This window comes from Scyliorhinus torazame, chromosome 2 (genome assembly GCF_047496885.1).
Source record: "Scyliorhinus torazame isolate Kashiwa2021f chromosome 2, sScyTor2.1, whole genome shotgun sequence".
Taxonomy (NCBI): domain Eukaryota; kingdom Metazoa; phylum Chordata; class Chondrichthyes; order Carcharhiniformes; family Scyliorhinidae; genus Scyliorhinus; species Scyliorhinus torazame.
Window position 1 is genome coordinate 339,281,943 of NC_092708.1, and position 13,874 is coordinate 339,295,816.

General features: G+C 47.7%; 1 protein-coding gene across 3 annotated transcripts in view; it reads right to left on the bottom strand.

Moving 5' to 3' along the window:
- Positions 1 to 1,755: 1,755 nt before the first annotated feature.
- Positions 1,756 to 13,874, bottom strand: part of rcor1 (REST corepressor 1) — a 181,708-nt gene continuing 169,589 nt past the window's right edge. For all 3 annotated transcript variants that reach the window (XM_072490434.1, XM_072490433.1, XM_072490432.1), the window contains one exon: positions 1,756 to 4,031. In XM_072490434.1, coding sequence (XP_072346535.1) covers positions 3,990 to 4,031 — 42 coding nt within the window. In that variant the 3' untranslated portion in view covers positions 1,756 to 3,989. The remainder of the gene's footprint in view (positions 4,032 to 13,874) is intronic.

Sequence of the window (13,874 nt, forward strand, 5' to 3'; positions counted from 1 at the left end):
CAGCAACCAAGGCATCGGTGGTTGTGGGAGGTGACAGGGATGGAGTGGAAAAGTGTTTCAGACTTTCATTATCCTCTTATTGAGATATTATTCCTGACTTCATTCTGAAATGTCCCAGCTGTCTTTAAGATTCTAGGGCCTCATTCTGTATTCGCCACTGGAGGGAATCGTTCCTCTGTTACTGTTTTATTAAATCCCTGTCATTTTAAACACCTTAATTGTATCACCAATCTTGTAAAAATCAAGGTAATTCAAGTCATGTTTATGTACCAGCCCTTAAAGCCCTGGTATCATTTTGATTAAACTTTGTTTTACCTGCACCAAACTCCAGTAGCTTCCCCAAGGTTTATTGCTCAATACTGAATGCAATGCTTACTTCGTGTTGGTTCTGGCAACTATACAGATAGGCAATACTTAACTTTTGTATTACAACCTCCGAGTAAAAAAGCTAACATTTCAATATTAACCTGTGCAAAACCTCCTAGACTCTCATCATTAGCAGATGGAGTTCAGTCTGTTTCCTGCTCTAATCTCACTGCACATTTGGATATATAATCCCCTATCCTTCATCCAAATCCTTTACCCATAATGAAAAGCTGAGGTCCCAGGACAGATCCCTGGGAATTACCATTTATCATATGAACATACAAAAAAGGAGCAGAAGTAGGCCATTTGGCCTCTCAAGCCACCTTATCCATTTGATAAGATAGTGGCTGATCTGTTTGTATTTCAGGTTCTACATTCCCTATCTACTCCTGATAACCATTCCCTTGCCTAATAAGAATCTATTTACGTCACATCATGTCAACCAAAGAACATTGACTATATCCCCACACTCCTCCATCCCAAACAACAATTTGTATTTATATAGCATATTTTAACATAATGAAACAACTCAAGCTGCTTGACAGGAGGTATAAAGCAAACCTTGATACTGAGTGCAAGGAGATAAAGCCAACTACCAACCCATTTCACAAGATTACCTCCAAATCTGGGTATTCTCATTTTTGCTAACAAGTGTTTGTATTTCCTTATCAAATGCCTTCTTGGAAGTCATTCATGCTGATTTTCTTTGACCAGCTGATGCCTATCCAAGTGTTTAATTATGTTATTTCTGTTCAGCTTCTAAAAATACATTTAATCTGTGTTTGGAGAAGGGAAACAATACTATTGGGCTCATGTTTTTTCAGATTAAAAATCTCTTTCAGTTATCACGATGGATTAGGATATTAGATTTAGTACTCCTGATCATGTTTGGGGTGCTCAGATTATTTTAAATAAAATTGAATTAAATCTGAATAACATTTCCACATCTGAAAGGTAATTAATCCAATTCCTCCAGGTAGGATATTCTTACCAAGAAAGACACGAGTTTCACAGAATCATAGAATTTACAGTGCAGGAGGCCATTCGGCCCATCAAATCTGCACCGGCCCTTGGAAAGAGCACCCTACCCAAACCCACACCTCCACCCTATCCCCATAACCCAGTAACCCCACCCAACACTAAGGGCAATTGTGGCCACAAAGGGCAAATTATCATGACCAATCCACCTAACCTGCACATCTTTGGACGGTGGGAGGAAAACGGAACACCCGGAGGAAACCCACGCACACACGGGGAGAACGTGCAGACTCCGCACAGACTTAACTTAACATGTATGCACAAACTTTAGTTCAATCAGCTTTTCAGACCGTTCAAAGATTTTTTGGATACAGATGTAAAGATTTAATAAAACTGGTCATACGGAGAGACTTTGCTTTAAACAATAGTTTATTTATCTGCAATCATTCTTTCATGTTACTTTAGTTGGTTGTCAAGTCAGAAAGATAATCTAGAAAGAATAAAAACAACCATTGTAAGCTTGCTTAAAATTAAACAGCCACTTGGGTTTCAAATTTAAAGGTGAAACAAATAACAGAACTTCTAAATCCAATGCTGTGTCTTGTGAGGTGACCATTTGTTCCTCAAACTTCTCACAGCACACAAGGCACTCTCTATCCTTACAATCTGCCCACATTTAGATTTTTTTTTCATAGAATTTGAACAATTGCTTTCACTTTAATTAATGCATTACTTACATTTGGTCTTGGAAGCTATGTACTTTCACAATTTGCAAAACAGAATTGAGTTTTATCCGGTTTGTAGTACAGCAGTTGTCCAAGTACCAATGTGAATACTTTATTCAATTATGTAATTTGGGTTTTTTTACTCCAAGAAGTAATTTCAATTAAATTAAAATGTAGACTTTCTGGACAATTTTCCATTCGAGATCAAACACTTCACAATTCTTTCTCTTCCCAATCAATAGAACATGATTAGTCGGCTACTCGGTATTTACGGTTATGGCTATTATGCAACTGTTCCAATATTCAGAAGTAGAAAAAGTCATGTGTCAGAATATTACTAGCATTTTTACAAGATTAATCTTAGAAAAATAGAGGGGTTTAAGAGGTTAACTCTCCTTTCTGAAAAAAATTCAATGTTGCTTTATTGCAGCAAAACTCGTGTGCATTTTGAGAAGTTAGAAGTACAATTTTACACAAGTGGCATTTACAATTTTCCCATTTTTCACTTTGCTCCTTTTCTGCTCTATGATTTACATCCCTCCCACTCTTCCTGGCTGCAAGGATGCAATGATGAAATAATGTTTCTTAAAAATTTAAGGTCAACTAAAATCCTGCACAATATTCAAAAGCAGTCTTGTAATATTACCATTTTTCAATGTGGAACCATGGTATATAATGCTCAAAACCTTAGAAATTGTCACATAATTATCTCAGTTAAAATTAGCAGTAACAGGCAATAAAATATAAATCTGCAATATAAACACACTGACTTCTTTTTTTTTTAAAAAAAGATCATCCTATTGAGCACATCCAGAGGCTATATAAAAAAACATGCCCAATTTATTGCAAACTAAATCCTTATATATTTTTTGAAATTCTGGCAAACATCACTACATATATCAGCAGCAACCCATAAAGCAAATTTAACAAACTTAATTTAGAAAATTCTAAATGCTGGGATATTATTCCCAGAAAGGACTAATAAGGGTTTGAATTTCAGGTAAATATTCATGTAGAAATTGTAAACACCCATTCTTACACAGAAACATGCATAGACTCAAATGACTTTAATGAACCCAACGGGTCTGTATAGCATGTTGTGCTTAACCCATACCATGCTAAATAAGCAAGAACTCCATATGGTTAGCACAACAGATTATGCAACGAGTTCAACAGTTTAGTTGTGCTGCAGTTTAGTACCTGAATATGATCAGTTCCAATCCATTAACTGCAATATTCAAGTAAAAAGTCACTCCATACTATGTGGAAGTGCTACTCTAAAATACTGTACAGCAAAAAAAGATGCAATTTAAATAAAAACAGATCCAATTTTTCTTTCCATGAATATGCTAATAAAAGGCCCTATTTTACCTTCAAGTTTCCTCAGACTGGGAGGTATGTTTAAAGTCTACAATACACAATCCAAAATACAGTTTAAGTACCCAATAATTTAGAGACAGTTCAGACGTCCATTTCCTGTATGCCAGTTATATGTTATATAATCATGGCATTCACATTAAATCATAAAACATCTGTGAGGAAAGTAATAAAGATGCATCTGATGGCAGTCAAGGTTCCAAAAATATACAAATTATCAATGCCCTGGAGACATTAGTCATGAACTGGTTAAATGAAGACATTAGACATTCACAAGTATTTTTGTGAATTCCCATTTCTTTTGAAGGAGGATGTCAGATCAAAGGTTTTTCTATGACTTCCGTGAGTAGTGGAAGCTATCCTGGTGGTAGAGGCAGGGTAAGGCAGAAGCGTCCATTTGTGAACATTGTAGCTTTTTTGGTGTTAAGCTAGCTGGTCCTGGTGAGTTTGTGGAGGTGGTTGGTTGAAGTTTGGCATCATTGGATGACCTGGACTAAACAGTAGTCAACATAGCATGTTCAGATCATCTACTATGCATCACTCTCATGATGCAGAATGATATCTTACATCAAGCACAGAAGGAGCCTGAAAAATATTGTTTTTAAAAAAGGTTACCCGAACAGAATTTCAGAAATAATTACACACATTTTAAGATCTTCATAAAAAGTTCTAACAGTTTTTGGTGGTTTAACTGTATCGGAAACCTAAGTTAGGTTTCAAGTTGATGCCGAACATCTCTACGTTCACCCTCCACAGATGCTGCCAGACCTGCTGAGAGTTTCCAGTTTTATTTTAGGCTTTTTGACCACTGGGCCAGGGGTATCATAGCCAACCTGACATCTACATATTTTTAAAAATTCATTTATGGGATGTGGGCATCACTGGTTAGGCCAGCATTTATTGCCCATCCCCAGTTGCTCTTCAGAAGGTGGTTGTGAGTTGCCTTCTTGAACCACTGCAGTCCCTAAGGTGTAGGAGCACCCACTGTACTGTTACCATAAGATCGTTAGGGAAGGAGTTCCAATATTTTGCCCCAGCAACAGTAAAGGAATGACAATATATTTCCAAGTCAGGGTGGTGAGTGACTTGGAGGGGAACCTCCAGGTGGTGGGGTTCCTAGTTTTCTGCTGCTGTGGTCCTTCTAGATGGTAGTGGTCGTGGGTTTGAAAGGTGCTGTCTAAGGAACCTTGGTGAGAACTGCAGTGCATCTTGTAGATGGTACACAGGGCTGCCACTGTTTGTCGGTGGTGGAGGGTTTGAATGTTTGTGGAAGGGGTAGCAATGAAGCGGGCTGCTTTGAAATGAAATGAAAATAAAATGAAAATTGCTTATTGTCACGAGTAGGCTTCAATGAAGTTACTGTGAAAAGTCCCTAGTCGCCACATTCCGGCGCCTGTTCGGGGAGGCTGGTATGGGAATTGAACCGTGCTGCTGGCTTGCCTTGGTCTGCTTTAAAAGCCAGCGATTTAGCCCAGTGAACTAAACCAGCCCCTTTGTCCTGGATGGTGTCAAGCTTCTTGAGTGTTGTTGGACCTGCACTCATCCAGGCAAGTGGAGAGTATTCCATTACACTCCTGTTTTGTGCCTTGCAGATGGTGGGGGGTCAGGATGCGAGTTACACGCCATAGGTTTCCTAGCATTTGAATACACACACACACACATGCTATTATGCAATATTGTGATTACAGTGCACAAAAGCAAAATACTACAGATGATGGAAATATTCAGTAGGTCAGGCAGCATCTGTGAGATGAGAGAAACACAGTTAATATTTCAGGTTGATGACCTTAACGTCAGTTCTGGACAAATTTGGAGATAAAACAGTTTTAAGAACATTCCTATAAGAGATAGGAGTAAACCAGACCTGCCCCTCAAGCCTGCTCCACATTCACCATGATCATGGTTGATCAATGGGCCTTAACTCCACTTTCCCACCCACATCATTTGACTTGCCTCAGCCTTAAACATATTCAACAATAGAAAATCCACAACCTTCTAGGATAGAGAATTCCAAAAATTCACAGTGAATCTTTAATGAAGAAATTTCTAACTTCTGTCTGAAAAGATTTGCCCCTTATCCGGAGACTTATCCCAGGAGAATCAATTTCTTGACTATCTATACTTACAAATCCCCTCAGAATCATTTAATTTCATGAAGTCACCCCTCATTCTTCTAAATTCTAGAGGGTATAAGCCAAATTTACTCAGCCTCCCATTATAGGGCAACCTTCTGATCCCATGACCAATCTAGTGAACCTTTGCTGCAACGCAAGTATATCCTTCCTTGTATGGAGACCAAAACTCCACACAGTATCCAGGTGTGGTCACACCAAAGCCCTGTACATCTGTACAACCTCCTTAATCTTTTACTCTGACCCCATTAAAATAAAGGCCAATATGCCATTTGCCTTGCTAATTGTTGACTGTACCTGCATGCTAACTTTCTTGTATGAGGTTCAAGCAAGCAGAGGGGCAGGGAAAGGGGGAGGGGAGACAAAAAACAAAAGGCAAGATTTTTGATATAGAGGAAGGCAGGAGCAGTTAAAGATTAAAAAGATGATGGTGCAAGGCAAAAGGGGATGAGAGGGGTCAAAAAAAAGAAAAGGAAACAAACATGGATTTAGAGGAGCTGTAAGAAGCAACAGCACAACCATTCCCAGCACCTCCTGTTGGGAAAAAAAAATGGAAGCCATGGCAATAACTTAAAATTGTTGAATTTAATGTTGAATCTGAAAGATTGTATAATGCCTAACTGAAAAGTCAAGCAATATTCCAAGAGCTGCGGGGTTTCATTGGAACAATGTAGGAGGCCCGCAAAGTGGGACGGAGAATTGAAATGTCAAGAAACCTGAAGAGGTCTTTCGAATGGAGTTGTTCAGCAAAGCAAGTGGCCCAATCTGCATTTGGTCTCCCTAACGTATTGGAGATCTTCTGAGTTCTAATGGCATAAGGAGCAGAAGCTGTCATCCGAGTTTTATGACAAGTTGCAGAACCAGAACAATGTCCTGCTGGAGAGCAAGTTTACTCCAGAATGTTGCCCCCTCAAACAAGTTAGGCGGCAAGGTGTTCTTGCATGCTCCATGGTTTGGTCAGGAGACTGCCTTGTGAGCAACAAATACAGAACACCAAATTGAACGTACAAATAAATTGCTGTTTCACGTGGAAGGGTTTACTGCTAACGGTTCTGTTATTTACACTCATAGCTCCACTAGATCCATGTCTCTCTTTTTTACTTGTCCCATTGCCATCCCCTTTGGCCTTGTACCATCATGCCTTTAGTCATTTCTGCTTTCCACCCGATCACAAACTTCACCTTTGGCTTTTTTCCTTGCCTCCATACTGGCTTAAAAACTGTTAGAGCTTTAACATTTTCTAGTTCTGCTGAAAAGTCATCAACTTGAAATGTCAACTGTTTCTCTCCCCACAGATGCTGCTTCATCTGCTGGCATTTCCCACATTTTCTGTAATTATATAGCTTTTTGAACAATTTTTGCCAATTTCCAACTTAATCATAGAAGAGTAAATTACACTCTTGATACATTTCAGCTGCACATTATAATTCTTCATCATATATCAATCTGTTATAGTCAATGATGTGGAAGCTTGGGGACTTCCGGTTGCGGCTATGCGGAGCTAAGTCGCACATTCGGCGGCTCCCGCAAAAACTGACTTTTGGGCTCTTTTCAGGGCCCCCCAACGGCACTTTTTCGACGTTTCCTGGTGTGGGAAGGAGTCTATAACAGCTCCCCGTCAGTATATGGCTTCAACTAGGAGCGGGGCGACAAAAAAGGTGGTGGTTGACCCGAAGAAGGTGCGAGGGAAGAAGGACAAAATGGCGGCGGGCGGAGACCAGGCAGCGTGGATGCAGTGGGCGGAAGAGCAGCAGGAGGGTATCCAGCGCTGCTTCAGAGAGATTAAAACGGACCTGCTAGAGCCGATGAAGGCTTCTATTGATAAGCTGCTGGAGACACAGACGGCCCAAGGGGTGGCGATCCACGAGGCTCGACAAAAGATCTCTGACAATGAGGACGAGATCTTAGGCCTGGCGGTAAAGGTGGAGGCGCACGAGGCGCTCCACAAGAAATGGCAGGAGCGGTTCGAGGAGATGGAGAATCGGTCGAGGCGGAAGAATCTGCGGATTCTGGGCCTCCAGGAGGGGCTGGAGGGGCCGGACGTGGGGGCCTATGTGGTCACCATGTTCAACTCGCTGATGGGAGTGGGGTCCTTCCAGGGGCCCCTGGAGCTGGAAGGGGCTCAGAGTGCTGGCGGCGAGGGCCAAGGCTAACGAGCCTCCGCGGGCGGTGCTGGTGAGGTTCCATCGGTTCGTCGATCGGGAGTGTGTGCTCAGGTGGGCCAAGGAGAGGAGCAGCAGGTGGGAGAACGCGGAGGTTCGGATATACCAGGACTGGAGTGCGGAGGTGGTGAAGAGGAGGGCCGGGTACAATCGAGCGAAGGCGGTGCTGCACAGGAAGGGGGTGAAGTTTGGCATGTTGCAGCCATCGCGACTGTGGATAACCTACAAGGACCGGCACCATTATTTTGAGTCTCCGGAGGAGGCGTGGGCCTTTGTTCAGGCCGAGAAGCTGGACACAGATTGAGGGTCGGGATGGGCGATTGGGGACTGCGGTTGATATGCTATGTTTAGTTTTGTTTCGAGGGGGGGGCCTTTGTCTTGCTCCGGGTTTCTTTTTCTCTGTGTTTTTCTCTTTTGGGTCGGTGAGGGTGGCTGGGGCGGGTTGGGCACTGTTTTGGTTGGGGTGGTCGGGGGGGCTCCTGGAGGGGGGTAGGTAAACGGAACGGGGGGGATGGCAGTGAGATGGGGCCCCATGGGGGAGGGGGAGGCCCGAGTCAGGGGTGAGGGGACCGGGCCTGTAAAAGGAGCTGCATCAGAGGTGGCGGGGCCGGGTAGGTGGAAAGCGCGGGCTTTTACCCACGCTGAAGACTGGAGGGGGCGGGGCCAGGGCAGGGAAGCGAGGGTTGTTTCCCGCACTTAGAACGGAAGGGGGAGGGGGAGAGCCTATGGATGGGGACGGGAGAGGATGGTGTGCCACACAATGGGAGGAGTCGAAGGAGAGGCGGGAGTGGCCGGGGTCAGCAGGAGTCAGCTGACTTGCGGAAGTGCAATGGGGGGAGTAAACCAGGTAGGATGGATCCTAGCCGGGGGCCTGTGGGGGGTTGGGTGGGGCGGAATCATCGAGTTGCTGCTGCTATGGTCAAGGAGGAGCTGGAGCGAGTGGTGGGGGGGGGGGGGGGGGGGGGGGGGGGGGGAGAGAAGAAGGTCGAGACGGGGGTATGCCGCTGTGGGGAATGGGCCGGGTGTTGGGTGCGTAGCTGGCCGAGGAAGGGTCATGGTTAGTCGGCGGGGGAGGGGGGCGGGCAGCCCCCTGATAACCTGGAATGTAAGGGGACTGAATGGGCCGGTTAAGCGGGCCCGCGTGTTCGTGCACCTGAAGGGCTCAAGGCGGATGTGGTCATGCTTCAGGAGACACACCTGAAGGTGGCAGACCAGGTAAGATTGAGGAAAGGGTGGGTAGGTCAGGTGTTTCACTCGGGGCTGGATGTCAAGAATCGAGGGGTGGCGATCTTGGTGGGAAAGAAGGTGTCATTCGAGGCGTCGAGCATTGTGGCAGATAATGGCGGTAGGTACATAATGGTAAGTGGTAAGTTGCAGGGAGAGAGGGTGGTACTGGTCAATGTGTATGCCCCGAACTGGGACAATGCGGGTTTTATGCGGCGTATGTTGGGTCGGATCCCAGACTTGGAAGTGGGGGGCCTGATAATGGGGGTAGACTTTAACACGGTGCTGGATCCAGCACTGGATCGCGCCAGGTCTAGGACGGGTAGGAAGCCAGCGGCGGCTAGAGTGCTGAGGGGGTTTATGGACCAGATGGGAGGGGTGGACCCTTGGTGATTTGTAAGGCCGGGGGCTAGGGAATTTTCATTCTTCTCACATGTCCATAAGGCTTATTCCCGAATTGACTTTTTCATCGAGTAGGGCGCTGATAGCGAGAGTAGAGTATTCGTCAATAGCCATTTCGGACCAAAACAACAAAGAACAAAGAAATGTACAGCACAGGAACAGGCCCTTCGGCCCTCCAAGCCCGTGCCGACCATACTGCCCGACTAAACTACAATCTTCTACACTTTCTGGGTCCGTATCCTTCTATTCCCATCCTATTCATATATTTGTCAAGATGCCCCTTAAATGTCCCTATCGTCCCTGCTTCCACTACCTCCTCCGGCAGCGAGTTCCAGGCACCCACTACCCTCTGCGTAAAAAACTTGCCTCGTACATCTACTCTAAACCTTGCCCCTCTCACCTTAAACCTATGCCCCCTAGTAATTGACCCCTCTACCCTGGGGAAAAGCCTCTGACTATCCACTCTGTCTATGCCCCTCATAATTTTGTATACCTCTATCAGGTCGCCCCTCAACCTCCTTCGTTCCAGTGAGAACAAACCGAGTTTATTCAATCGCTCCTCATAGCTTATGCCCTCCATACCAGGCAACATTCTGGTAAATCTCTTCTGCACCCTCTCTAAAGCCTCCACATCCTTCTGGTAGTGTGGCGACCAGAATTGAACACTATACTCCAAGTGTGGCCTAACTAAGGTTCTATACAGCTGCAACGTGACTTGCCAATTCTTATACTCAATGCCCCGGCCAATGAAGGCAAGCATGCCGTATGCCTTCTTGACTACCTTCTCCACCTGTGTTGCCCTTTCAATGACCTGTGGACCTGTACTCCTAGATCTCTTTGACTTTCAATACTCTTGAGGGTTCTACCATTCACTGTATATTCCCTACCTGCATTAGACCTTCCAAAATGCATTACCTCACATTTGTCCGGATTAAACTCCATCTGCCATCTCTCCGCCCAAGTCTCCAGACAATCTAAATCCTGCTGTATCCTCAGACAGTCCTCATCGCTATCCGCAATTCCACCAACCTTTGTGTCGTCTGCAAACTTACTAATCAGACCAGTTACATTTTCCTCCAAATCATTTATATATACTACAAAGAGCAAAGGTCCCAGCACTGATCCCTGTGGAACACCACTGGTCACAGCCCTCCAATTAGAAAAGCAACCCTCCATTGCTACCCTCTGCCTTCTATGGCCTAGCCAGTTCTGTATCCACCTTGCCAGTTCACCCCTGATCCCGTGTGACTTCACCTTTTGTACTAGTTTACCATGAGGGACCTTGTCAAAGGCCTTACTGAAGTCCATATAGACAACATCTACTGCCCAAAGTAGTACCACGCCCCGCATTGGGTGGACTTTGAGATGGGGGAGGAGAGGGACCAGCGCCCGCTGTGGCGCTTGGAGGTGGGGCTGTTGGCGGACGAGGAGGTGAGCGAGCAGGTCCGAGGAAGTTTTGCGAGGTACTTGGAGACCAACGATAACGGGGAGGTCCGAGTGGGGATGGTATGGGAGGCACTGAAGGCGGTGGTGAGGGGAGAGCTGATCTCCATTAGGGCCCATAAGGAGCGGAGGGAGAGGGAGAGGCTGGTGGGGGAGATGGTGAGGGTAGACAGGAGGTATGCGGAGGAGCCCGAGGAAGGATTGTTGAGGAAGAGGCGTAGCCTCCAGGCCAAATTCGACCTGGTGACCACCAGGAAGGCGGAGGTGCAGTGGAGGAAGGCCCAGGGGGCGATTTACGAGTATGGGGAAAAGGCAAGCCGGATGCTGGCGCATCAGCTTCGGAAGGGGGACGCAACTAGGGAGATCAGGGGAGTTAAGGACAGGGGAGGGAGTGTGGTGCGGAGTGGAGTTGGCATCAATGGGGTCTTCAGGGACTTTTACGAGGAATTCTACCGTTCCGAGCCCCAACGGGAGGGATGGGCCGCTTCCTGGACCAATTGAGGTTTCCAAAGGTGGAAGAGGGACTGGTGGCAGGATTGGGGGCCCCAATTGGGCTGGAGGAGCTGTTCAAAGGGATAGGAAGCATGCAGGCGGGGAAGGCACCGGGGCCGGACGGTTTCCCGGTTGAATTCTGTAAAAAGTATATGGACCTGTTGGGCCCGCTGTTAGTTAGGACCTTCAATGAGGCAAGGGAAGGGGGGGGGCATTGCCCCCGACGATGTCCGGGGCACTGATCTCCTTGATCCTGAAGCGGGACAAGGATCCCCTGCAATGTGGGTCTTACAGTCCGATTTCCTTGCTAAATGTAGATGCCAAGGTGCTGGCGAAAGTCTTAGCCACGAGGATTGAGGGCCACAGATCATCCATGAAGACCAGACGGGGTTTGTGAAGGGGAGACAGTTGAACACGAATGTGCGGAGGCTTTTGAATGTTATCATGATGCCGGCGAGGGAGGGGGAGGCGGAGATAGTGGTGGCGATGGACACTGAGAAAGCCTTCGATAGGGTAGAGTGGGGGTACCTGTGGGAGGTGCTGAAGATGTTCGGGTTTGGGGAGGGGTTTGTTAGGTGGGTTAGGCTGTTGTATGAGGTCCCGATGGCGAGTGTGGCCACAAACAGGAGGAGGTCCGAGTACTTTCGGTTGCACCGAGGGAAGAGACAGGGGTGTCCCTTGTCCCCCCCTGCTCTTCGCACTGGCGATTGAACCCCCTGGCTATGGCACTGAGGGAGTCAAGGAACTGGAGGGGGTTGTTGCGGGGTGGGGAGGAGCATAGGGTGTCACTTTATGCGGACGACCTGCTGCTGTATGTGGCAGACCCGATGGGAGGAATGCCGGAGGTAATGAGGATTCTTAGGGAATTTGGGGACTTTTCGGGGTACAAGCTCAACATGGGGAAGAGCGAGCTGTTCGTAGTTCATCCAGGGGACCAGGAGAGGGGGATTGAAATGAAATGAAAATTGCTTATTGTCACGAGTAGGCTTCAATGAAGTTACTGTGAAAAGCCCCTAGTCGCCACATTCCGGCGCCTGTTCGGGGAGGCTGGTACGGCGAGCTCCCACTAAAAAAGGTGGAGAGGAGCTTCAGGTATTTGGGAGTCCAGGTGGCCAGGAGCTGGGGGGGGCTCTGCACAGGCTTAATTTTACAAGGCTGGTGGAGCAAATGGAGGAGGAGTTCAAGAGGTGGGTGCTGCCGCTGTCCTTGGCGGGTAGGGTGCAGTCAATCAAAATGACGGTGCTCCCAAGGTTTTTGTTTCTGTTCCAGTGCCTCCCCGTGATTATCCCAAAGGCTTTTTTCAGGTGGGTTAACAGGAGTATAATGGGGTTTGTGTGGGCGCGAGGGACTCTGAGGGTGAGAAGGGTGTTCCTGGAGCGGAGTAGAGATAAGGGGGGGGGAACTGGCGCTGCCCAACCTCTATGGATACTACTGGGCCGCCAATGGTGCGCAAGTGGGTGATGGAGGGTGAGGGGGCTGCATGGAAGAGGCTGGAGACGGCGTCTTGTGTGGGTACGAGTCTGGGGGCGCTGGCAACGGCGCCGCTGCCGCACCCTCCAAGGAGGTATACCATGAGCCTGGTGGTGGTGGCTGTCCTCAAAATTTGGGGGCAATGGAGGCGGCACGGGGGGGGGGGGGGGGGGGGGGGGAGTTGGGGCCTCGGCGTGGACCCCATTACGGGGGAACCACCGGTTTGCCCCAGGAAGAACAGGTGGAGGGTATGCGGGGCGGCACAGGGCAGGGATACAAAAGTTGGGGGACCTGTTTGTGGATGGGAAGTTCGTGAGCCTGGGTGAGCTGGAGAAGTACGGGCTCCCCCTGGGGAACACCTTCAGGTACTTACAGGTAAGGGCGTTTGCCAGACGGCAGGTGGTGGAATTCCCACGGCTACGGCCACACACAGTACAGGACAGGGTGCTCTGGGGGGGGTGGGTGGGAGTGGGGAAGATCTCGGAAACTTACCAGGTGATGCAGGAGGAGGAGGAGGCCTCGCTGGTGGAGGTAAAAGGTAAGTGGGAGGAGGAGTTGGGACAGGAAATTGAGGAAGGGACGTGGGCTGATGCCCTGGGGGGGGTGAATTCTTCCTTATCGTGCGCGAGGCTCAGCCTCATACAGTTTAAGGTGCTGCACAGGGCACACAGGTCCGGGATGAGAATGAGCCGGTTTTTTGGGGGCGAGGACAGGTGTGTTAGGTGCTCAGGGAGCCCAGCAAATCACACCCATATGTTCTGGGCATGCCCAGCGCTGGAGGAATTTTGGAAGGGCGTAGCGAGGACGGTGTCGAGGGTGGTAGGATCCAGGGTCAAGCCGGGCTGGGGGCTCGCAATATTTGGGGTGGCAGAGGAGCCGGGAATGCAGGAGGCGAAAGAGGCCGGTATTCTGGCCTTTGCATCCCTGGTAGCCCGGCGAAGGATTCTTCTTCAGTGGAAGGATGCGAGGCCCCCAAGCGTGGAATCATAGATCAACGATATGGCGGGGTCATTAAATTGGAGAGGGTGAAATTTGCCTTGAGAGGGTCGGTATAAGGGTTCTTTAGGCGGTGGCAACCGTTCTTAGACTTCCTTGCAGAACGG